This window comes from Cydia strobilella, chromosome 27 (genome assembly GCF_947568885.1).
Source record: "Cydia strobilella chromosome 27, ilCydStro3.1, whole genome shotgun sequence".
In the NCBI taxonomy this organism is placed as follows: domain Eukaryota; kingdom Metazoa; phylum Arthropoda; class Insecta; order Lepidoptera; family Tortricidae; genus Cydia; species Cydia strobilella.
The window spans coordinates 148,722-174,237 of NC_086067.1; the positions used below are offsets into that span (position 1 = coordinate 148,722).

General features: G+C 37.7%; 2 protein-coding genes across 3 annotated transcripts; one reads left to right on the forward strand and one right to left on the reverse strand.

The window, feature by feature from the left end:
* Window positions 1-16,254, reverse strand: LOC134753643 (zinc finger protein 271-like). 2 transcript variants are annotated; one of them, XM_063689580.1, is made up of 8 exons: window positions 15,855-16,254; window positions 14,799-14,862; window positions 12,101-12,344; window positions 11,297-11,518; window positions 8,584-8,616; window positions 7,089-7,142; window positions 6,097-6,214; window positions 4,883-5,137 (listed from the first exon to the last, which is right to left on the reverse strand). In XM_063689580.1, exons 1-8 carry the CDS (start codon window positions 16,039-16,041, stop codon window positions 4,908-4,910), a joined length of 1,152 nt encoding a protein of 383 aa, XP_063545650.1. In that variant the 5' UTR covers window positions 16,042-16,254; the 3' UTR covers window positions 4,883-4,907. The 2 variants fall into 2 exon arrangements, with proteins under 2 accessions (XP_063545649.1, XP_063545650.1); XM_063689579.1 differs by lacking the exons at window positions 4,883-5,137; window positions 6,097-6,214; window positions 7,089-7,142; ... (1 more) ...; window positions 11,297-11,518; window positions 12,101-12,344 and adding exons at window positions 1-154; window positions 283-434; window positions 779-2,534; window positions 3,042-3,236.
* Window positions 16,255-16,545: 291 nt separating this feature from the next.
* On the forward strand, window positions 16,546-24,994 carry LOC134753655 (uncharacterized). Its single transcript, XM_063689597.1, has 6 exons — window positions 16,546-16,746; window positions 17,893-17,990; window positions 19,310-19,511; window positions 20,547-20,727; window positions 21,738-21,811; window positions 22,992-24,994. Exons 1-6 carry the CDS (start codon window positions 16,707-16,709, stop codon window positions 23,351-23,353), a joined length of 957 nt encoding a protein of 318 aa, XP_063545667.1. The 5' UTR covers window positions 16,546-16,706; the 3' UTR covers window positions 23,354-24,994.
* Window positions 24,995-25,516: the final 522 nt, after the last annotated feature.

A 25,516-nucleotide genomic window follows, 5' to 3' on the forward strand; every position in this document is an offset into this window, starting at 1 on the left:
AGTTCACGTGGGTCTAATAGAAGTTTCATGTAGCTTCTGATGGTGCTTCAAAGTGCCACTTCTAGTAAACTGTTTGTTACATATGTCGCAGGTGTAGCGTTTCTCCCCGCTGTGCGACCGCCGATGCCTGTTCAGGTCGCCGCTGAGCGCGAACCTATAGGAGTATAACAGGAATATGTAATGTTTAAGTCATCTTATCACAGCTGACAAAAGTCTAAAAAAGTGGGATATAAAAGTTAGGTGTACATTAAATACATGTTAATAAACAGTATAAACACATACTTCTTATGACACTCGTCGCACTCGTACGGCTTCTCTCCACTGTGACCGCGCGCGTGTCGCTCCAACAGGTACACGTTATTGAAGCGCCGCCGACATATATTGCAGGCGTATGGTTTGCTCAGGTCTTCTGGTATTACTTCCACTTTACATACCTGATAAAATAATAGTTTAGTTAAAATAGGTGTCACTTTTAAAAAAAGTAAGTCAAAGTAGAAGAATGATGCAGTAAAAGGGTCAATTACCGCGAAAAATGCAACCTTATCCACTTTGCAGCACTGGTATTATTCATCAAATCAATGTTAAAATATATGAGGAGTGTATTTTCAAAAGGGCTTATTTCTCTATGAACACCATACAAAAAAAGCCCTTTTGAAAAGACACTCCTCATATGTTTTATTGATTCTGGAAAAGGACCTTTTCATTAGAAAAAGAGTCTTTATGCTCCATGTGAATAAGGACCCTTCTCTGAAGGAAAGCCACATATATAACTACTAACCTTATTAGTATGAACCCGCTTATGCTTCGTTAAACTGCTATTAGTGTAAAACTTCTTCTGGCACACTTCACAAGTATGCCTCTTATCGCCTCTATGTATTCTCATATGACTATATAAATTACTGCTAGTAGTAAATTGCTTATTACAAATCTCACACAAAAACGGTTTGATGCCATTATGAATTTTATTATGATTTGTCAAAGTGCTGTTACTAGTAAACTGTTTGTTACAGATTTTACAGGAGAAAGGTTTTTCACCAGTGTGATTTCTTTCATGGATCATCATACCGCTTCTCTGAGTAAAGGTTTTAGGGCAATATTGGCAGGAATACGGTTTTACTGTGCTGTGGACTTTCTTATGGTTTAGCAGAGTGAAGCTTCTGGCGAATTTTTTGTTACAAATATCGCAGGTATAAGGCATCTCTCCCGTGTGTATTCTTTGGTGCTTAATTAAAACACTCTTTTGAGTGAATCTTTTCTTACAAAACTCGCATTGGAATGGCTTCTTGCCAGAATGCATCACCATGTGTCTAATTAGATTGCCATTGCTATTAAAATTCTTTTTACATATTTCGCAGTAACCTTTGGCGTCGTGAGCTTTTAAGTGCTTCCGGTATTGCGTTTGTTTCTTAAATGATTTTTTACAAATCTTACATGTCCATTTTTTGCGAACTTTTGCTATTTTTGCATGGCTTTCTTTTGGTTGGTATTTCTTTTCGTTGTCTATCAAAATATCTGTATCAGTGTTTATTGTTGAATTTTTATCTATAGTGTTTGTTGGTAAAGTGTCAAAACCATTTTCATGTTTAAATTGATCACTTGTATTTTTGGGTTCTATCTGTTCTATTTTGACTTCTTCTTTCACATCTAAAAATGGACTTTGACTGCTTTCATTATCTTCGCGATCGCTATAATCAATTTCTGGCACATTATCCTCACAGACGTCACTCATTTCCAATTTATTTATTTGTACACATTCATGTGTATAGAATTCTTTATTATTGTACCAATTATCACAGCTTACACACCAAAATGGCTTCATATCGCACTTAGATTTTTCAGGTTGAGACTTTTCCTTTTCGCTTTCAGAAATTTCTTTTCTAGGCTCAGCTAGTTTGTTTGTTTGTTTCTTAGATGAGGTAATTCCATTTTCAATTTTCTCAACGTTTTCCTTCTTATGAATTCGCTTCATATGATTCTCCAAAGTATAACTTCTAGAAAATTTCTTCGAACACATTTCACATTCGTACGGCATCTCACCTGTGTGTATCCTCTCATGATTAATCAATACCGACTTTTGCGTAAATCTTTTATTACAAAAACTACACGGAAACGGTCGTTCACCTGTGTGCACTAACATATGCCTCGCTAAATTAGCTTGAGTTTTCAATTCTTTCTCGCAAACACTGCACTTAACCTGGTTATGTACTGTCAGATGTTTTTCTAAACTACTTTCACTTGTAAACTTTTTCTCACAAACGTGACATTGAAATTCTTTAGTCCTTGTATGTATTAGCATGTGGGCATGTTTATAAGATTTGTTTTTAAACGTTTTATGACACATATCACATGTCCATTTTTCTGGAGGTGGGGGTATTTGTGCTACAGGGGGTTCTTCCTTCACGTCTCCGTGGACGCGTCGATGGCAAGCAAGTGTGAAGCTACGGGAGAACTGTTTGTGGCAGATGTTGCAGGAATATGGAGTCTCTCCTGTGTGGATACGAACGTGCTTGATTAGCACAGACTTTTGGGTGAACCTGAAATGGAAAATAACTTTGAAATCTTTGAATGAAAAAGCATAGACATGCTTTGAACAATGATTGTGGGTTTCGGTTCCAAACTATTAAGCAGACCAGGCTATACTTAAGTACATTTTCGGGTTTTTATAGTTAGATACCATTTGTGACGATGAAGTAATTCTTACATTTCTTACTCTGATTCAAAGTTGGGTGTTTTATTACCCCCGATGATAGTGCCCGCAGGAGAATGATTTCTGTGTAACGTAAGCAAACAGATGGCTTGCTAGATTTTTGTCAGTACGGAGGTCACAGTATGTGTCTTTCCCTGTATTACTACATTCTAGGCCACATCCAATTACAGTTGGTGACATCTGTGATATTTACTTTCTGTTACAGTGCCCGCAAGCGAATTGCTTCTCCCTACTGTGAGCTCTCAGATGGCGCATCAAGTCGCCGTGTGTACCAAACCATGCGCCGCATACGTGGCAGCATGCAAATGTGTATGAAGACTATGAAGTAGCCTACCTTCTGCTACAGTGCTCGCAGGCGAAGGGCTTCTCTCCGCTGTGAGCTCTCAGATGGCGCGCCAAGTTGCCGTGTGTGCGGAACTGTGCGCCGCATATATGGCAGCACGCAGGCCGCTCGCCGGTGTGGACTCGCATGTGGATGCGGAGGTGGGCTGGCGACCAGGAGACTTTGCCGCATTCCGGGCAGGCCCATCTGTGGTAACCATCGTTTTAACTATCGTAAACTCAGGTAACTATAGCCCTACAACAGGGACCGTGCGCGTTGGAGGGTCTGCCATCTTGTGGCCTGAATCGGAACCATAAACATGTACATCATATGTACATTGACACTTCACGCAAAAGCAAGTGCTGTCATCTTGTGGGCTACTTTGGAAGCATAAACTACACATTTACGCCTCGCGCCAAAAATCTGACGTCTCCTAGTGCTGTCCCCTACAGTTTATGCACGCTCCCTATACAACTATGCTCGTTTTTAACGTTCATTATTAACGAGCCGTTTTGCTGATTTTCGGACTCGTTACATTTATTTTGGAGCTTAGATATACTAATGCTGCTTCTATAGGTATATCAGATACTCAACATAATTAAAAAAAAACCGGCAAAGTGCGAGTCGGACTCGCCCACCGAGGGTTCCGTACTTTTTAGCATTTGTTGTTATAGCGGCAACAGAAATATATCATCTGTGAAAATTTCAACTGTCTAGCTACTACGGTTCATGGGATGGTGACAGACAGACGGACAGCGGAGTCATAGTAATAGGATCCCGTTTTTACCCTTTGGGTACGGAACCCTAAAAATACTTAGACATATTTAACTAGAACTTGAATTTGGACCATAGTTGTAAGTTGTTGACTAAAGTTACCTGAGTTTACGGTACTCATACTCGTGAAGTTCTTTGTCAACTTATTTATACAGTGGGAGAACTTGCATGCGAGTTTCGTTACAATTCGGCTGTGATACGGGAAGTTGGTAGAACAACTTGTGAGCTTTAAGATTTCAAACACAATGTAATATTGTTCTTGAATAAACAATGATGATGATGATGATGAATAAAGACTAACTATCCTGGCAGGGTCGCCATGTGATACGGGAAGTTGGTACAGTCGCCATCAGATATATCGGAGCGCCCGAGGCGCTCGCAAATATCTGTTCGCCTCTATTGTCAAGGCGTTAGAGTGCGTGTTCAGATATTTTGAGCACCTCGGGCGCTATGATATATCTGATGGCGACTGTAGAACAATTAAACAACGTGAATGCTGAATAAAGACTAACTATTTATTGAATAAACAGGTTATTTTATAGTATTACAAAATACTAAGGTTGCAATATTACTTAAGGTATATCAAATATACTTAAGAACTAACTCCTCACACGGCAAAGATTAAATAGTATAAGATGGGTAGTCTAAGAAAAGATCGGGTATGAAAGTTGAAGATAATATCGCTGTACGAACGGAGCTGTATACCACCACGCGCATATTAGCTAGCTGCTAGATGGCAGGTCACCGACGAAAATTCAGTTAATTTAGGGTTCCGTACCTCAAACAAAAAAACGGAACCCTTATAGGATCACTCGTGCGTCTGTCTGTCCGTCTGTCACAGCCTATTTTCTCGGAAACTACTGGACCAATTAAGTTGAAATTTGGTACCTATATGTAAGTTTGTGACCCAAAGACGGACATGTAACGTCTACAAATAAATTTTAAACATGGGAGCCACTTTTGGAGCGTATTTGGGAAAATTAAAAAATAAAGTTTTTCAAACTATATTGTGACAAATGACAGCCACACGGTAATGTAATGCTGCCAAATATGCTGGTTTAACCTTGGAAGACACAAAGAACAAAAAAAAACAAATGTACTAATTTAATGTTTATTTTGTTTTTCCAATAAACTAATTTCTAATTCCAATTTTCTCTTCTTCAATTCATAAATTTCTCTATCTTCTCTCCTCTTCTCTTCTAAATGCTGTAGTCTAGTCTCGAACAATATCCTATCGTATTCTCTCGTACAGTGTATTGCTTCTAATTTTGTTTGTCGTAATTTTTGATTTCTTTCATATTCTGTGTCTGCTTGTTTAGCTCGTTTTCGAAAACCTGAAATAAATATACATATTATACTATTGTTAAAATAAGGATCTAAATGTATGTTTTTCTGCTCTAGCACTTCTATTTGTCATTAACCTTTTCGACGCCGTGTCAAACACAAAAACAGTCCTCGAGACGCCACGTCACCGAAGTGTCAAAACTGAAATCGAACTTTATGCATATGCACGTAGGTCTATGTTGCTCTGTGGTCTATGACCGATTAATCGGTCTTTGGCGTTGAACCTACGGTGCGTATATCGGTCATTGAAAGAAAGAAAGAAAGAAAGGAAAGACATTTATTGTAAAGTATTGTTTATTGACATTGGCGTCCAAAAGGTTAAGAATTCATCTTCCTCGCGTTGTCCCGGCATTTTGCCATCGCTCATGGGAGCACACAAAACAGTGACACAATTTTTTTTACATATTTATTCATTTTTGTGTCACATTTTTGCATATTTTTGTGAATATTCCATTGGGTTACTTGTTACCTACACTTTTTCTGCTATTCACTCATTTAAACATAATTTGATAGAAGTTTGCCGTTCAAAATAACACTTGCACAGTTTGGGATATCGCTGCCAACATAGCTTGGTCTAACTATAGAGTAACTTATACTAGAGCGGTACTGTCATAGTAAATTTTGTAACCCCAGTAAATTCACTGCCATCTGTCGACACACTTTAAAACTAAAAATGAAGATTTATAAAAATACGATAGAATGTATTTACCTAAATATAGATAAATAATTTTTTTTTTTTGCATTAATTATTTTTATGATTTTGACCCATGTTCTTTCACTGATATGCGTTAAAATTGTTAAATAACAAACGAAACCGTCAACGCCATCTATACGACTGTAGGCCAAAACTAGTAGCAAATTTTCTTGATTTTCGAGGCACGTTTTTTCCTTAGACTTTATCCATCTATTACGGAGTTATATCTATCTTTGGTCTAACTCTTATACTTACGAGGTTGCGAGGCGGTGCGCCCGCGCGTGCGTCGCGTCCGCGCACGCGCACGCGCACGTGAGACACGAGTCCCGGGCGGAGACGGCGGCGGCGGGATACTAGCAGGGACCGAGTGCATCTGATGACACAAAATAGTACATTGTGTATTAAGGGCGGTAAATAAGAATTTATGAACGAGTGTGAATTGAAGCCCGAAGGCGAAGGCGAGGGATTAATAAACACGAGTTCATAATTCCTGTACCGCACGTGGTACACACGATTGTTTGAAAATTTTTTGGATACAGCTTTTACTCAGATCCAAAATACTAACCTCACTCACTCAATTTTCCTACTGTTATTCGTCATGTGTTAAAGAACCGGCCAAGTGCGAGTCGGACTCGCGCACCGAGGGTTCCGTACTTTTTAGTATTTGTCGTTATAGCGGCAACAGAAATACATCATCTGTGAAAATTTCAACTGTCTAGCTATCACTGTTTATGAGATACAGCCTGGTGACAGACAGATAGACAGACAGCGGGGTCTTAAGTACTAGGGTCCCTTTTTTAACCCTCTGGGTACGGAACCCTAAAATACAAACACGTTGAGACAGTTAATTTATTCGTATTTTAATGTTATGATATAAATAAAGTACCAAATTTAAATTAAGTAACTTATTTAAGTATGAAAACACATCAAGAAACTTAAGTGAGTGAGGGTTTCATTTATTTACGTAATAAATATGTATATACAGAGGTATTACAGTAACTGTACAAATACTAAACTAAATGTGAGGGTTATTTTTTTGGTCTTGATTTCTTGAATAAAATATCTACAAAAGAAAAACATGAAATTGTATACAAAATTAGTTAGAACAAAAATAATAGTTCTTACAAACTTGTCAGGTTTCTATGAGGTGCTTTGTATAAATAAATTGTATTTAACTAAAGGCGAGTATTTTTTTATTTAATTTTTAAACAGAGTCCAGAGGTCTCTCTGTTTAAGTGTGTAATTACCTCAGTACATTCCACTGGTATTGGATCAGTCACGGCGGCTGTTGAATGCGGTTCCTGAAATTTTAATATTGAAATAATAAATATTATATGACATTATTACACAAATTGACTTAGTCCCACAGTAAGCTCAAGAAGGCTTGTGTTGTGGGGACTAGATGACGATATATGTGTCGTTTTCAATCAAAAGGTACCACATTGTCGCTTGCCATTGGGACGCTCTGATAGCTTATTCGTGTGGCGTCCCCACTAGCTGCCACTGTCGACGTCATCTAACAGATGGCGTTAGGGAGCTAGAAACCTACATCGCGCTTACGGAGTTTCAAATGTCACTAACTATATATACTCCTTCTGACTAACTCTCAGTGGACTTCGGTCCCCAGGCATAACACCCGCCTGGAGAGAGTACTCTCTATTGGCCCTCTCTCTACTTACTACATTCGTATAAAGATACAATCCAATTTCGTCCTTATGTTAAGCGACAATGTGGTACCTTTTGATTGAAAACGTCACATATATGTATATTATACAGGGTGAAACATTTCTAGAAACCAAGCTGAAAGGTCAGCGTTATTTAAGTGATCTACAATCGAGTTATTAGGGTTACTATCGAAACCTTATCGCTAAAGGACAGTATAACTGAAATGTCTGGATTGTGTTATGTCTTTGTTATTTACATTTTTAGGGTTCCGTACCCAAAGAGTAAAAACGGGACCCTATTACTAAGACTCCGCTGTCCGTCTGTCTGTCTGTCACCAGGCTGTATCTCATGAACCGTGATAGTTAGACAGTTGAAATTTTCACAGATGATGTATTTCTGTTGCCGCTATAACAACAAATACTAAAAACAGAATAATATAAATGTTTAAATGGGGCTCCCATACAACAAACGTGATTTTTTTTTGCTGTTTTTTTCCGTAATGGTACGGAACCCTTCGTGCGCGAGTCCGACTCGCACTTGGCCGGTTTTTAATTGACACATGTCATGTCATTCATAAGATCTACATGCTAGGGTTGAAACATACAGATTTTTGCACTAATGATAAACAAACTGTATCTCAAAAACGGTTAGAAATATTAACGTGAATAATAAGTGAAAAATAAAGAACGTAGAAATAGAATTCCCCTCTTACATAAAAGTTCCATTCGATATCGTCCACATCTCAGGAACAAATATTTGTGATAAAACCACAAATAAATGCTCTTACCAGGATTCGAACCTGAGACCTCCAGCTTCGTAGACAGGGTCACGTCAGTCACTACCGAAGTACCGACTACGCCAGGAGGCCGTTAAAGTGAACTTTCACATCTATTTAACTAGATACTATTTTTATTTTAAATTATTTGTAGCTTTCCATCAGAGAAGGGTTTTTATGCTCCATGTGCAATACGGACCATTCTATCAAAATTTCTGTTGGAATTTCAGATAAAATCGTTCTTTTTGCACTTGAAGCATAAGTCCTTCTGTGATGGAAAGCCACGTTTTAATAAAACTTACCTGAGACGGTTCTAGTTCAGCAATCTGTACTTCCTGAAATAAATATGTGAAAATGTATTGTTAAAGGAGAAAACACTATACATCATTAAATAAAGGATTTAATACATATAAACCGGCCAAGTGCGAGTCGGACTCGCGCACCGAGGGTTCCATACTTTTTAGTATTTGTTGTTATAGCGGCAACAGAAATACATCATCTGTGAAAATTTCAACTGTCTAGGTGTCACGGTTCATGAGATACAGCCTGGTGACAGACAGACGGACAGACGGTCAGACGGACAGCGGAGTCTTAGTAATAGGGTCCCGTTTTTACCCTTTGGGTATGGAACCCTAAAAACCACGGAAAACAGGCATAGCTTAGGTAAATCACACTCCGACGCCGCAATGGCGCGCGATTCTCGTCTGACAGTTCGGAACGCGCCAATAGCCGGGTCCACACAAAGCGAGCATACGCGCGAGGCAATTTCCTCGCACACAAAACGGAGAGTGTAGACGTGCCTCGGCCGAGGCGGCGCGCGCGAGGCACGTCTAAAAATAGAATTCAGAATAGAATAGAATAGAATTCATTTATTCATGGCAAAGATAGATATAACTCCGTAATAGATGGATACAGTCTAAGGAAAAAACGTGCCTCGAAAATCAGGAAAATTTGATTCTCGAGCAGAGGGCGCCACTAGTTTTGGCCTACTCTCGTATAGAGGGCGTTGACGGTTTCGAGTGTTATTTATAATTTTAACGCATATCATTGAAAGAACATGGATCAAAATAATATAAAAATAATTAATGCAAATAACAAGCTATTACAATGTAAAAGATTTCCTTTCTCAAGATATACAGCCAGATTTGTAGTAGTTTCTAGTTTTAAGATTTTTGCATGCTAGTACAACCTGTATAGTACAAATAGCAGAATAAGCAACTAATTGTCACTTACCACCTAAGACACTATTGTACCTACTTATTCTTTGCAAATAAATAAATACTTACTTACTTACTATAAAAAAGTCATTTATCCATATTTAAATAGATTTTAACGTATTTTTATAAATCTTCATTTTTAGTTTTAAAGTGTGTCGATAGATGGCAGTGAATTTACAGCGCTTACAAAATTTACTATAACAGTACCACTCTATCTTATTATATCCTCTTTGATTCATGGTAAACTACATTTCATACAAACGTATTACAAAGAAAAAAGTATATTTAAAACAAAAAAGTTTACCACGAAAAGTCAGCTTAAAGTAACCAAAAATGTCGATACAACACGCGCCGCCTCGGCCGAGGCACGTCTACAGTCTACACCGGCCGTTTTGTGCGCGAGGAAATTGCCTCGCGCGTATGCTCGCTCTGTGTGGACCCGGCTAATCGTAGTATGACCATCGACACCATTTGTAGGGCTAGTAGGGCTGCACCCGATTAAACTACATAATCCATTATCAGTAGCTTAATACTGATACAGAAGATATACTGATTGATAGCTTTTGCCCGCGACTTCGTCTGCGTGGACTTAGTAACAGCAGCTAAAGTAAGTATAGCGCCTGGAAAAATTCTCATAGCAATTATTCAATTTGAGCATATTATGCACACAAATTAGCAGGCACTTCATTAATTATCTCAATTACACCCCGCTTTTTACTTTCTTAAGGGATGATTTTCGGGATAAAAACTATGCTAGGTCCTTCTCAGGGACTCAACCTATCTCTATGCCAAATTTCATCTAAATCGTTTCAGCGGTTTAAGCGTGAAGAGGGAACACACAGACAGAAAGACAGACAGACAGACTTTCGCATTTATAATATTAGTATGGATTAACGACCGGTAGTGAGTGTAGTGACCCTGCCTGTGAAGCCGATGGTCACGGGTTCTAATCCCGGTAAGGGCATTTATTTGTGTAATGAATACAAATATTTGTTCCTGAGTCATGGGTGTTTTCTATGTACCTATATATAAGTATGTATTTATCTATGAAGGTATATATATCGTCGCCTAGCACCCATAGTACAAGCTTTGCTTAGTTTGGGCAAAGAGAATATAGTGTATAGAGGGTTATTTACATAGAACATTTTGTTGTCACAGTAAATTTACTGCCATTTGTAATGGACACAGGAAATGAAAATGTATAAAAATATCAAAAATTATATATATACAGGATGAAATTTTAACCACTCTTCATACTCTACGTAGTGACTTTATAGGTCATACTGAACAACTTTTATTATGGGACCAATGCCGAAATCGCGAAAAAAAAATTGGCTGTTTCATCGCGATTTCGGCATTTGTCCCATAATAAAAGTTGTTCTGTATGACCTATAAAGTCACTACGCAGAGTATTGCTGGTGATTAAAATTTCACCCTGTATAAACACTAGTAATATAGTTGGCGAGATCAAAGCCACACGACTCCGCTGGCTTGGTCACATAGAGAGGATCGTGGTGTGAGGAGAGCGTATGTGGGGCACCCGGGTCCCGGGCGGAAAGCGTCCGTCTGGGCGTCCCAGATACCGCTGGAGTGACGAAGCCCTAAAAGACCTGTCCGCCCTCGGAATACCCAACCGGCGTGAAGTGGCGCAGAATAGAGCAGAGTAGCGCTCTGTGTCAGAGGCCAAGATACTTTTTGGGTCGCTGAGCCAGTAAAGTAAGTAAGTATCTTGGCCTCTGACACAAGAGAGCGTCACTCTATCCCCTCCTCCCCTCCTACTAGACCCTCCTCTACTCACCACGTTAAAAGCCTGTTCATCTACATCGGTGAACGCATCCAGCGAGAGGTCCCCATTTGTCATCGTATCCAGCGATTCACAATCGTCTGTCATCGTATGCAGCGATTCACGATCGTTTGTCGTCGTGTTCAACGAGAGACGGTCGTCGCTGTCGTTCGTCGGTGGCGCTAAGCGTGGTATAACGACAACTTTGGTCAGGCTGTTTGCTTCTGATCGTTCTTTCTGTAATTATGATATGATGTTAGCTATGTCGCAGCCAATTGGTTAAATTAGCCAGCTAACTGGATGCCTGGGCCGTTCATTAAACGCCGGCACCAATTTATACGGCTGTAGAACAACCAGCCAAGTTATTGAGCGCAACGTTTAACCATTTAGTTAAATTGGATATTGATGAATGTATGATGGTCGGTTAGGTTAGGTTATTTTTTTTTTTAGGTTAAATAATCACTTGGCTATTTAGTCATTTTCAAACGAGTGATTCTATGAAATAAAACTATGAAAACGGATTATATCGCGTATATTAAATTTATAATACATCCCGAGTGATTCTAGTTCAATGAACTATCGGCCTAGGCATCAAATTGGATGCTGGCGTTTAATGAACTGCCTAGGCGTCTAATTAGTTGGCTAATTTAACCAAATGGCTGAGACTGGTGCTACATTTTTTGAACCAATAAAATAAAAATTGGTGGCCCAAAAATACGTTGTCAATTTTTTTTTACTATGATATATTACAGTAAACAATAATGGTTAGATTGGTTAGGTTTGTGTGACTCTAACATAAAAGCTTGTAAAATCACTGACCTTCCTTCTATTCCTTTTCATATTATCCAGCTTCGCCTGTAATTGCCTCAATGTCCTTTTATTCGGTGATACCGCATTAAACTCTGCTTCAATCTTTACCCAAATTGCTTTTTTCTTCAAATTCGTCGCTGTATCCGTCTTTTTGTTGAACAATATTTCACTGTATTTGTCGATTATGGCGCGTAATAATTGACATTCTTGTTTGGAAAAATTGCTTGATCTCTCTTTAGAGTACCAGTTGGACCTTAAATAATAAAAATATAAACTATTGTGCTTAAATCTGTGTTTTCTTATACTTAAAAAACATTTATATTATGGCCTAATTTATCCAAATCTCGTTTTAATACAAATTATTAAAAAATCTGTCATATAAAGTGTGGATGCTAAGCTTCATGATAAGAATTTAATTTCCGTACCATTTCGTATCTTGTCACAGTGACTATCAATATGAAAGTCGCTGGAGACCTCATACTATTGTCACTGTCACAAGGTACGAAATGCTACTGTACCCCTAGTGTAAATTTGTGACATTTTCAACCAAAAGGTACCACATTGTCGCTTGTCAATAAGGTTGATTTCAAATTGAAGCTGTATGGAAATAGCGCCTTATTGACAACCGACAATAAGTACCCTTTTGATTGAAAATGGCACATTTCATTCCATAGCCAGGCGTGACTCACTCCTCGATTTCGTCGCGCCGCTACAAGTACATGCGGCCGCCCCCACTTCTGAGGTCTAGCCATAGTGATGCCCCACCAGGCATGCGCCACCTACCGGTCATAGACGTGTTTCCTTAAGGGGGTAAATTGCATACAAGTTCTTGCTAGTCTAAATCGTATCCAGCGATTCACGATCGTCTGTCGTCGTGTTCAGCGAGAGACGGTCGTCGCTGTCGGTGTTCGTCGGTGGCGCTAAGCGTGGTATAACGACAACTTTGGTCTGGCTGTTTGCTTCTGATCGTTCTTTCTGTAATTATGATATGATGTTAGCTATGTCGCAGCCAACTGGTTAAATTAGCCAGCTAACTGGATGCCTGGGCCGTTCATTAAACACCATTAAATTTATACGGCTGTAAATTGCATACAAGTTCTTGCTAGTCTAAACCTCGCTTTAGAGTTCTGACCGCCCTAGGCTGACTATGTATATCCGCCCCCCGCTTGTCTCAACTCAGAGCCGCCGCCGCGCCCCCTTGGTCCTTGCGCCCTAGGCTTTAGTCTTATTAGCCTGTGGGTAAATCAGGCCCTGGTCAGTTAGAACAAAAATTTTACAGTTCTGAACAACTGGTAGGCCGATATCGTCCGGCGGACTGATAGTCAGTGGGCCCGTTGCCCCTGTAGGAAGTGAATCTTCTGTACCTGGTACTATTATTTATTCTGTGACATAGCGTGACGTGACGTGACGTTTGCGTTAAGGGTCTCCGGCAAGCTCGGTTCTCCATACAAACGTAGTTCCGCTCTCATTTTAAAACGACTAGCTAGTTTACTCTGAAACTTTGTACTTACAATAGGATAAGGGCTATGTCTGTAATTATAGGTAGTTTATGTAGCTTCAGATACCATAGTTAAAAAATACGACGAATTTAAGTTTTTCATACAAAACTTGTTTTTGCTCTATTTCGTTTGTTTTATAAACTGAAGCTATATAAACTAATTACAGATACCTCATGTCATTGTATGTGCAAAGTTTCATAACAATCTAACATGTAGTTTTAAAATGAGAATGAAACTCCATTTGTATGGGAAGGTGAAATACGGCTGAGCTTGCCGGGGACTCTGTGTCATTTGGTATGAGATGTTGAGTTTCCAAAACGTCCCGCTTGGCGCGCTGTTCAAAATCCCATACAAAAATAGACAGCGCTCGTCACGCTATCGAATGATATTTACATTAGGGGTACTGAAATTAAATTCCGTGTCCTGTGTCCCGTGACCCATGTCCCGTGTCCCGTAACCCATGTCCCGTGACCCATGTCCCGTGTCCCGTGACCGTACTTGTAGGTTCAAACCAAAAAGTAGTAAGAGGGGTAAGGATGTTGTGAAATTAAATTATTTGATTATTTATTAAAATCACAAATATATGGGTGTTTCACTTATCTTGCTATGAAGTTTCCTTATTTTTTAAGCACTTTTAGCACTATTTTTAGTAAAGTAAAAACATTTTTTTTCCAGTGTTAAAATTAGGTAACAAAACCACCTTCTCACTTATTTGGATAATGAAATATTATTAATAAGTCAACTGTCTTGAATTTTTTTAAGATATCTAAGGCTGCGTTTCCACCAGAGATGAGCGATGATATGCGTGTTTGTTAAGAACCAATGAAGTAATTTTTCTACGCACCCTCGCTCATCTCTGGTAGAAACGCAGCCTTAAGAAGGGTTTTGAATGTTTTGATTTTATAAATTTAAATAAAATAATATTTGAATAATTTGCTTAATGCTTGCTTAATGTCCGTCTAAGTCAGCTTTGCATCAATTTTAATATGTATAAGAAAGTGATGGTGTCATTATTTTTATAAGAATTTGACATCAATGATGACATGGCCACACTTTGTCATTGCAAAGGGCATGAGGGTGACCTTGGCCAAGTCAATTTTTTTTTTATAAATAAAGTTTCTACAACATGCCAGCTCCATAAAAAGCCAGAATGTTGTTATAAAGATGATTATCTCTGAAACTAAAATAATAAATAGAATGTTACATACCTGCGGTGATAGCCGGGTGTGGCTACTCGGAGAGCCTCTCCGGGCACCCCGGCTGCCGCTGGCTCTAAACCAGAATATTTCATTTTAACTGAAGTACAAACTTAGGACGAAGGATTTCTTACATTACAAGGCACATTTACTAACAAATTAATAAACTCCAACAACAATTATAACAGGACAAACATTGAATGCTGCAATAATTTCCATTCTAACATACATCGGTCTTGTTACCAAAAAGACTACTATTTTCGTAGTGTACATCTAGCGTCAAGTAGCAGAACTATCAGTACTGCTACTCTACACTAGATGTCACATGTGTCCTGACTGACAAAAAGTGTATAAATAGTGTATTCCTCAACAATTTATAACTAATACTATAAGCAGGAGTTGAAAATAGAGTTCCAGTTAATCTGGTTATAATATTAGCTGAAAATCGTTGAGCATTAGACTTTCCGTTTGCCGCGACATCTATTGTCGAGTAGCAGTACTGATAGTTCCGCTACTTGACGCTAGATGTACGAAAATAATAGTCGTTTTGGTAACAAAACCGATGTATGGAGTGAGCACTATGTCTTCTTAATTCTCTTTGAATCTCTAACAATGTTTAGACTCTTATAACTTATATGAAGCCGGTGGTCCTGGGTTCGAATCCCGGTAAGGGCATTTATTTGTGTGATGAGCACAGATATTTTTTTCCGAGTCACGGGTGTTTCCTATGTATATAAGTATGTATATCGTCGCCTAGCACCCATAGTACAAGTTTTACTTAGTTTGGGGCTATGTTGATCTGTGTAAGATTTTTATTTTATTTTTTTATTTTCTTTATTTAGAAACAAACAGTTTCTTATATTAATAAGTTGTTACTATATAGGGTAATAGACCTACAGTTTCCTAAAAAAGAGTATGAAAACCATATGACTTGTATAAATACTAAATTAAACTAGAAATACAAATTCTAAGTTGTCAATTAAATGTTACAGAAATACTCTTTCATTTTAACAAAAATGGTAATGTCCCCAAATATTTATTTATTTTATTATATCTATATCTACTAACCATTTGAACTGGACTTTGCGGCAGCTAGCTTCATATCAACATTGCTGGAGTTTTCATTTTCTTTTTTAATTCTTTGGTCAGAGGCATGGGCGCTACCATCTATACTGTTTCGGCTTTCATTTTGATCAACATTACTTCCTATAGCCCAATCAGGCTCTGCTTTCACTGATATATTATATAGCGACATCGTTGGATTTATTCAGACATAGAAAGGTGGAAACTTGTTTTGCGCGGTACAGTAAATATGACGTTACACAGTTTGTAAGATGTAGTTTGGAATTTAGAGTGGTTTTGAAAGTAGTGTTGTCAGAATTTGAGAGTTTTAGGCATCGCACGCAATTAAAAATAAAACGAATGGCGAAAGACCACGAAACGATGCTCAATCAACATAACGCCACTATTGACAGTTGCTAACTTGCTACTTGCTAAAATGACATTGACATTAATTGTACTCCGTTACACGCTTGAGACATTAAGTTGATGATTTTTTAATTGTTTTATATTTTATATATGAGTCATGTCTAAATGAACAGAAAAATAATTAACAAAGGAAAGTAATTTTGATTAATGAAAATAACAAACAATATTAAAAAAATCATAGCTTTATGCAATTTAATTTTTAAAGAACGTATTTACATACTGCAATAACTAAACGCATCCATCAATTTGACAGTTCTACCGCCTATCATTTCCTATCGCGTATTGTGATTGTGCTTGCAAATACAAGTTAAAAACTATAAAATACACTCAGTTACGTGACTAATTGATCATTTACTTGAAGCTTCAGTGTTACAATATATTTTCCGGCAACAATTTGATGTATTTGTCGTCAAACTGGCGGGCAATGTTAGAATGTTTTCATCAAATTTCGATTTACACATGGATGGAATGGGTAAATGCATTTTGTTATTTCGGGCAACTATATATGTTTATCGTTGGCTTTATTTTTAGGGCCGCTCAATAGTTTTAATGTGTTATTGAAATTAGTAGTTTCGTAGCAAATGTACTGTTGTAATGTTGATTTTTACAAATGAAAAAAATACTCTAAGAAGATATTAGAATGTAACTTATTACTTAAGTAGCTTCTGTCCGTGACTTCGTTCGCTAAAAGTCGTTAGGCTGTACATCAACCTATTTGTCCTGCTCCTATTAGTACTCCAATAATAACTTTATCCCCCCTCAGGGTATGATTCTTGGGGTAAAAAGTATCACATATCCTATTACTGGTTATAAGTTATTTGTTTATTCAATTTCAGCAATTTTTTTTGTGACAGTGAACAGACATCCACTTTCACATTTATAATTTATATCCTGTAGTTGCCCACAGGCCTATAAAAAGGTATCCTGTTTCATTCTAATTTTAAACTTTATTTTGACAGATCAAAACTGCAATTATCTTGGCAAGTTTTGATGTTTTGGTGGCTAAACCTCGTTTTTTTAGCATTAGAAAAAAAGTAATACATGATGTAATATTACTCAGACCCATTTGTTATCACTATTGCAATTGTATTTTGTAATTATTTATTTATTTTATTTATTTATTTAATAAGCAGGCAGGCAGTTATGGCAACTGATATGGCCTGTATCCAGTAATCATAAAGATATATATCATGAACGAGTATTAGATGTAGTGTTATGCTTGTCTAATTTATTTTTAAACTGGTTCACATTTTGTGCTGAAACTATGTCTTCCGGGAGTTTGTTCCTGTTGAGGATTTAGTTTTATTGCTTGCACATAATGATGTAATTGTAAATTGCATCTTGACGGGTAAAAGTAACTTTGTGGCCTATTTGCTAAAAAAAATATTTGCATTTTGAAACTTTTGAATTGGAAATGTTTCGTTGTTTCTCTGTATTATCAGAACTTTTTAATCTTTCAAGGCGCTCCCGCCATCTGTATTCCGCCATCTGGTGAATAGGCTATTACTGAACCGGTGAGTTCCATCTTAGGCTCTGTCTCCAATCACCGACTTTTTCTACGCTTTTATAGGAGTTGGCACAGATTTAAAAACACTATCTTTTATCAATTGATTTTTAGATGACAACATGGCAGAGCAACCCAACAGTGAGACCGATATAAAGCTGAGCTGCCGGACCATCTGCATTGGATCCTACTCGTACAAGCCACGCAGCAAGGTATGTTGAGATATTATCGAACAGATGACAACATGCCGGAGCAGCCCGGCAGTGAGCTGAGACAATAATGCTCGGTTACAGGTGAAGTTAAAGTGACTCAAAGTTTGTGACTCCCCCTCCCCCTTGTCACAATATGTCACATTTTCTTTACACCCTCTCCCCTACGTCTAAACGTATTACGTAATTAATGGATGACCCCTTATTAGTAAATCATCCCTTTATAGTTTATAGTCCTACTCGCGAAATGTTCGATTTTTGCAGTGGTAAAGCATGACATTTCTTCTACTTACATGTGCGACGCGACCGATAATTGGACAGATAATTAATAACAGTTTTGATTCACGGTTAGTTTTCACTAGACTTATATCGACCGGGATATATGGACCGTGATTACCCTTTGTATTGTTTTAGAGCTCTCGATATTTCGACGCAGTTACATGCATCTTGTTGTTGTTGTGTGTTCTTGTTGTTATTGTATCGGGCCATCGGGAGCTCGAAAACAATATAAAAGGTAATCCTAATCACGGTCCATTTTCCGATTTAAGTCTAGAAAATTAATGAGCCGCCTCGCGAGGAAATTGCCGCGCGAAGCCGCTCGGTCTGTGTTTAGTCTCGGTCTCCACCGACCAACTAATAAATTAACCAACCACCAAACCACCAATGATGAGCTACTTCGAAACCAATTGCCGATTAAGCTGAGTGTTAGCTACAATTCTGTGGCCGTAGTGAAAAAGGGTACAAGTCATGCGCAGCGCAGCCGTAAAAGGGTGTAAGCCATGTTAGTTCCACGTAACACTTATGCCCTTTTACTCGAGAGCTGCGCGAGACCCCCCCACCCCCTCCCCTTTTTCACTAGGGCTACAGAAGTATTCTTGAAACATTTTTCTAAGAGACATATAAGATGTGTATTATTTTGAAATGTAAATGAGATATATTGTCTATAGCATAGCTTTAAGAGTCCCCGGCAAGCTCGGCCGAATTGCACCTTCCCATACAAACGTAGTTTCGTTCCGCTCTCATTTTAAAATTACGTGTTGGATTATAATGAAAGTTTGCACATACATAAGGTATCTAGGTCTGAAATTAGTTTATATAGCTCCAGTTTATAAAACAAACGAAATAGAGCAAAAACAAATTTTGTATGAAGAACTTAAATTCGCTGTATTTTTTTATCTGTGGTATCTGAAGCTACATAAACTAATTACAGTCATAGATTTACCTTATCGATATTTTAAAATGAGAGCGGAACTACGTTTGTACGGAAAACCGAGCTTGCCGGAGACGTTAACCGTGATACAAGACTTGTACTTCGATCGCAGGTCCGCATATCATCCGAAGGCGTCACCATCGTGGCCCCGGGGCTCCGCCGGCGCGCGAACGACGACATCATACTCCACATACCACTGAAAAGCTTCGTACACGTACTGGCGAGGGCTGAGGAGCGGCCGGCGATACTGCTATACACTGAGGCGAAGACTGGGGAGTATGTGCGGGGCGCGTTGGACATGCATCTAGAGTCAGGTAGGAATAGTTACATTTTCCTATACATGGTGCTGTGCTTATTGTATTTTAGAATCAAGTAGGTCAACAGATTAGCTACATACCTATCTAGTTTGGTTACGCGTCGACGGCGCGTTAAAAAAAACGCTTTTTGCAATTTCATTTCATTTATTTACTGCAATCCATGGTACATATAGGTGTTATAATCATTTTAATTGTAACAGCATGGACCCTGAATAGGGTATAGTCCGATGACATTTACAGTACGTTATCAATTAAAATAATAATTATTCAATATAAATAGCAAACATTAAAATTACAATAAAATTTACAATACGATATTTAAAAGAATGCAGTAATGTCAAAAGGGATATTATAATGTCAGTTTAAAAGGGATAAGGGATATTTAAATATAATAGGTATACTATAATTAGTATTTAATTTGTAAATAGTAGGTAGTGATATCGTTTAATTATTTTCAAATACAGTACAAAGCCTGCACCAACAAACGTCTCTTTTTGGCCCAGTGGTTGACTGGTAGAGAATGCCTTAAGGCATTAAGTCCACCATTTGTACTTATTTTATGTGCAATAAAGTATAAATAAATAAATATATTGTCAGTTTATCCCCCAACGCAAACGAGAGGGGTCATCTAAATCGTCTTACATAATATATGAATGGCACCTAATTCTTTTTTTTTACTAATTACACACACAATAAATTTATCTTATCTTACACGTACCGTCCCGCTTCGGCGGCAAGTTCACTACCGACTACCGACCAAGCTAGGAGGTGCTAGGAGGTTTTTTTTAATACAATTTTGGTGTTTGACGATCTTTTTGTGAAATTCTTATTATTAAGTTTGACATATCTATAATAATTCAATGTTTTTAAGAATAATAATAACTGCATCAATAATTTGCTCTGATATTTAGATTAAGGTAATATTTGTAAAACTTGACAATTTAAAAGTGCTCGTTGCTAGGCCTATTTGAATAAGGAATATTTTGACTTTGACTTTGGTGTTTTAATGAAATAACATCCTAAATGTTTCAGGCACATACTTCGAACCATCATCAGCGATCGACGAACACAAGAGAATAACCCTCGTGCCGCGCGCGTTGAGTCGACGCTCCGTGGCGTCTCTGCGCTCGCTGTTCGGGATGGTGCTGGACGAGCTGGACGCGCTGGACGCGAGGCGGTTAGGGGGGTTGAGGAGTAGCAGTGAACCCGACAGGTCAGTGAACTCAGACGCGATCGGTTTAGTAAGTAAATAGTTTAGAATGGCGTCCAAAAGTTTAAAAGGCATAAGGGTATCAGATATTATGCAAAATTGAACCCTATTACGTTAATTTAAATAAGTTAGTGACGTCACAAAGTTTGTGACCCCCCTCCCCCTTGTCACATTTTCTTAACCCCCTCTCTCCCCCTAAACGTGTGATGTAATTAAGAGGCCGTAGTCGATTTTGGAGCAAAAATTTAAAATTGATAGATTTAGTCGTTGAAATTATACACGTTTTGTTACGTAATATCTAAATAACAAGTATTGGTTTCTATTAGCACGTCTTCTCATCTTGCCTTTTAATAATGAGGTCACAAGCGTGCGTCTCCGGTAATATATGAACAGAAGGCGCAGTTTTTAAAAATTCATCAAAAATGTATGGTGGTAAATTATACAAATTGATGTATAAGAATAGTTTCAACAAATGTGGTAGATTGTTTAAGTATCAAAATTACGTTGAAATTAAGTCGATTTTCAAAGAAATTGTCACTTGTTTTAAAGTAATTTCTGGAGAAAATTGATTTCGTCTAACTTTCATTTACACTACTTCAAAGTCATAATAATAAAAATGTAGTCTGATAAACGTCGAGTACAGGATATGTGTAATACAAAATTACCATGTTTAGCCGTCCAAACTTTACGAAATTTACAAATAAGAGCTACAAAATCAGTGCTTTACGCGCGTTTACCTAAACGTCCATCAGAAAAGCAAACATTACTAATTTTGTGAGTCTGTTTTCAAAAAAATTATCTGATAAAAAGCAAGATAAGAAGACGTGCTAATAGAAACCAGTACTTGTTGTTTCAATTAGGTAACAAAAGGTGTACAATTTCACCGACTAAATCTATCAATTTTACATTTTTGCTACTAAAATCGACACCGGCCTCTTAATAGATGACCCCTACGTGTACGGTGTACGTGTTGTGATACATAACATAAATATAAGGTATTGTTCCATATGCAGTGACCCTACAGATCCCGATCAGCCGTCACCTGCTCGTGCAGCGGCCGCACGCACCGCCCCGCCCTCCAGATCAGGTAACAGACATATACCTTAAGAGTCCCCGGCAAGCTCGGTTCTCCATACAAACGTAGTTCCGCTCTCATTTTAAAACGACTAGTGATTACTCTGAAATTTTGTACTTACAATAGGATAAGGTATATCTATGTGTAATTAGTTTATGTAGCTTCAGATACCATAGTTAAAAAAATACAGCGAATTTAAACTTTTCATACAAAAACTTGTTTTTGCTCTATTACGTTTGATTTATAAACTTGAGCTATATAAACTAACTTCAGACCTAGATATACCTCATGTCATTGTATGTGCAAAGTTTCATTACAATCCAACACGTAGTTTTAAAATGAGAGCGGAACTACGTTTGTATGGGAAGGTGCAATTCGGCCGAGCTTGCCGGGGACTCTTAATGCCGATGGGGTAGGCGACTGGCAAAGGTTCGCATAGATGGCGCCGGCGTAGGTTTTTCCGGTCTCTACCTTTGTTCTATTAAAGAGACTTGAGAAGACAGAGTGCTCACTCCATACATCGGTTTTGTTACCAAAAACACTATTATTTTCGTAGGCTACATCTAGCGTCAAGTAGCGGAACTATCAGTGTTGCTGCTCTCTCAGTGCTGTTGTAAATATACAGGGTGAAATTTTAATCACAAGCCATACTCCTGTGATGTTGCTTACGTCCATGGGCGACAATGACTGCTTCCCATCAGGCGACTCGTCTGCTCGTTTGCTATCACATTAAAAAAAAAATACTGAACAACCTTTATTATGGGACCCGCTTAGCAACTTCTGGTGCTGTACCTACGTATTGGCAGGATCTACATATATCGGAATCTCTAAAAATTTTTGTTCGATTTTTGCGTTCCCTAATATTGTTTGTCATAATGATCATTTGTCCTAACACTCATATATGCCCTAATCATAATCATAATCCATAATCATAATCATTTTATTCATAAAACCAATTTACATGTCAAAAACTTATAATTACAATACAGTTAAAATATAAATCGAGATAAAACTTAAAATTAATATCTAAACAATAAATATACAATTAGGTGTAATAATTATGGTTTTCCTCACATTGTATGGATGATTTTTTTTGCCTTAATATTTTATTTCCTAATGTCACTTGCCATATTGATAAAAATGATTAGGAAAGTAACTATACTTTGCTATTTAATTTAAAAATTATTTCCAGTAACACCGATGAACGTGAAAGGCAACGCGTCGACATCCGAGGACGACGTGATATTCCCCCCCTCCCCCACCCCCATCTCCATCTCCTCCCCCTCCTCCACCCCCACCTCCCCCAAATCTTCGCCCTCCTCCAAAAAGAGGAAAAACCGTAAAAAGAACAAGAGTAATAAGAAGATGAAATACGTTTTAGTGAAAAATCCGGAGCCGCACGCGGTGGACGCGTTCTTGGCCGGAGTGGCGCCCATTTTGAAAAGTTTGTCGCCCGTTTTTTTAAATTTGGCGAAAAGTGAGATTATTTCGGCCGCGTTGAAATATGAGAGGAAAATGTTGACTGAGAATTGTAATGGCGTTAGTGAAAAATAAGGTTTTTTGCGTTAAGGCTTTAAGCTTAAGGCTCAATCAAAATCAAAAAGCATTTATTTCGTTAAATAGTACATCATAACACTCTCATGGTTGGGAGTTGGGACTTCCTAAAGTTTGTTTTTTCATTCCGTAGACTAAAATGACACATGAAATGTCAATTTAGTCTACGGAATAAAAAAACAGAATATAGTAAGTATGTACAATACCTGTGACAGGAAGCCCCGCTCTTCCACATTTATCTAGTAAATTTGTACAGTTAACCAATCAATAAGTTCTAAAAGCTCTGATCTGTAGGCATTGAAGGCTCAAACTATTAAGCTATTGAGTTTAAAGCCTTGAATAATAATAATTAATCAAAACAAATGTTATTGATGTTTTGTTTTAAGATAGATCAATTTTGTAAAATAGTAAAGACTTAAAATCAAAGAGATCAAAGTAGGATAGGTTAGTTAGGTTGTTATTCAGATGCCAACTGTCCAGAAATAGGAGCTCCGTCGATTCAAAGAGCGAGAAGATTATTTTCACGATTCACGATATGCCTAGGAATTTCATGATCTGCCTGATTTTACGATCGGCCGCCGACATATGCACGCGGAGAGCCATGTTTATCCCTCAAGAAGTGAAGGACATTATCTCTTAAGTATGCAGCGTGTTTTTATTGAATTCTGTTAACTTCGGGGTATGGTTAAGTACGTTTAAGAAAACGAAATGGCATAGCTAATTAACCTTTTGGACGCCAACAGACGTATATATCGGCACCGCAGGTCCAACGCCAAAGACGGATTAATCCGTCACAGACCACAGAGCAACATAGACCTACGTGCATGTGCATAAAGTTCATTTTCAGTTTTGACACTTCGGTGACATGTGACGTGGCGTCTGAGTGACAGCTTTTGTGTTTGACACGGCGTCGAAAAGGTTAAAGGTCAAGGGGTTGAATAAAAACCTGTAGAATATATTTTCATATGTAATATAATATAGTACAAATGTAATTGTTGACCATTTCTAGTAAGCACACTTAACAGTAAGAAATAATTGAAATAATTATGTTTACTACATATTATGTAGTGTTTACCATTTTGTTCGCTTTACCATTTTGGTAAAGTAACCCACATGTAAAAATACATGACAATGATACATCAAACAATGAATAAAATCAGGTGTTACTTTACTGAAATTCATATTAATTAATACCAAAACATTACTTTGCTAATCCGTGCTGACCGTGCTAGAAGAACTATTATATAATCTGTGGTGCTAGTCAATCGGTGCTAACCCGTTATACTTAATTGCGTATTTTTTACATGCAATTAATGTTCCCACCCTCCCTCCGCAAAAACAAATACGCAAATAGATATAACAAACCATCATCAAAAGAACAATACTCGACCGCGGGCGGCAGACCGTCAACATCACCAGCATCTCCTGAGGATGCTTCGTAGAGGCGAAACACGTTTCGAGTATTGTTCTTTTGGTGGTCGTTTGTTATATCAAAGATAGATATAACTCCGTAATAGATGGATACAGTCTAAGGAAAAAACGTGCCTCGAAAATCAAGAAAATTTGATTCTCGTTCAGAGGGCGCTACTAGTTTTGGCCTACAGTCGTATAGATGGCGTTGACGGTTTCGTTTGTTATTTAACAATTTTAACGCATATCAGTGAAAGAACATGGGTCAAAATCATAAAAATAATTAATGCAAATAAAAAAAATCATTTATCTATATTTAAATACATTTTATGGTATTTTTATAAATCTTAATTTTTAGTTTTAAAGTGTGTCGACAGATGGCAGTGAATTTACTGGGGTTACAAAATTTACTATGACAGTACCGCTCTAGTATAAGTTATTCTATGGTTATATCTATTTGCGTATTTCTTTTTGCGGAGGGAGGGTGGGAACATTAATTGCATGTAAAAAATACGCAAGTAAGTATAACGGGTTAGCACCGATTGACTAGCACCACAGATTATATAATAGTTCTGCTAGCACGTTATCTTTTCGCGGATTAGCAAAGTTATATTTTGGTATTAATTAATGATATATCAGTTTTTTTTAATAGGTATATCTATCATGTGAATTTGTGTATATATGAATATTATATGTTTCCAGTGAATTGACAAACTGCAAATAAAGATTAAGAAATAGTACCTTAACCCGGTG

Bases quoted from the DNA above. Each gene is read 5' to 3' on its own strand.
- LOC134753643 (XM_063689579.1), bottom strand. From the start codon at position 16,041: ATGTCGCTATATAATATATCAGTGAAAGCAGAGCCTGATTGGGCTATA. The intron at 3,237-14,798 runs GTATGTAACATT...TGGTTACCACAG, and splicing joins ACACCCGGCTATCACCGCAG to ATGGGCCTGCCCGGAATGCG. The intron at 435-778 runs GTTAGTAGTTAT...TTATTTTATCAG, and splicing joins AGCGGGTTCATACTAATAAG to GTATGTAAAGTGGAAGTAAT.
- LOC134753655 (XM_063689597.1), top strand. From the start codon at position 16,707: ATGTTTTCATCAAATTTCGATTTACACATGGATGGAATGG. The intron at 17,991-19,309 runs GTATGTTGAGAT...CTTCGATCGCAG, and splicing joins CGTACAAGCCACGCAGCAAG to GTCCGCATATCATCCGAAGG. The intron at 20,728-21,737 runs GTCAGTGAACTC...TTCCATATGCAG, and splicing joins AGTAGCAGTGAACCCGACAG to TGACCCTACAGATCCCGATC.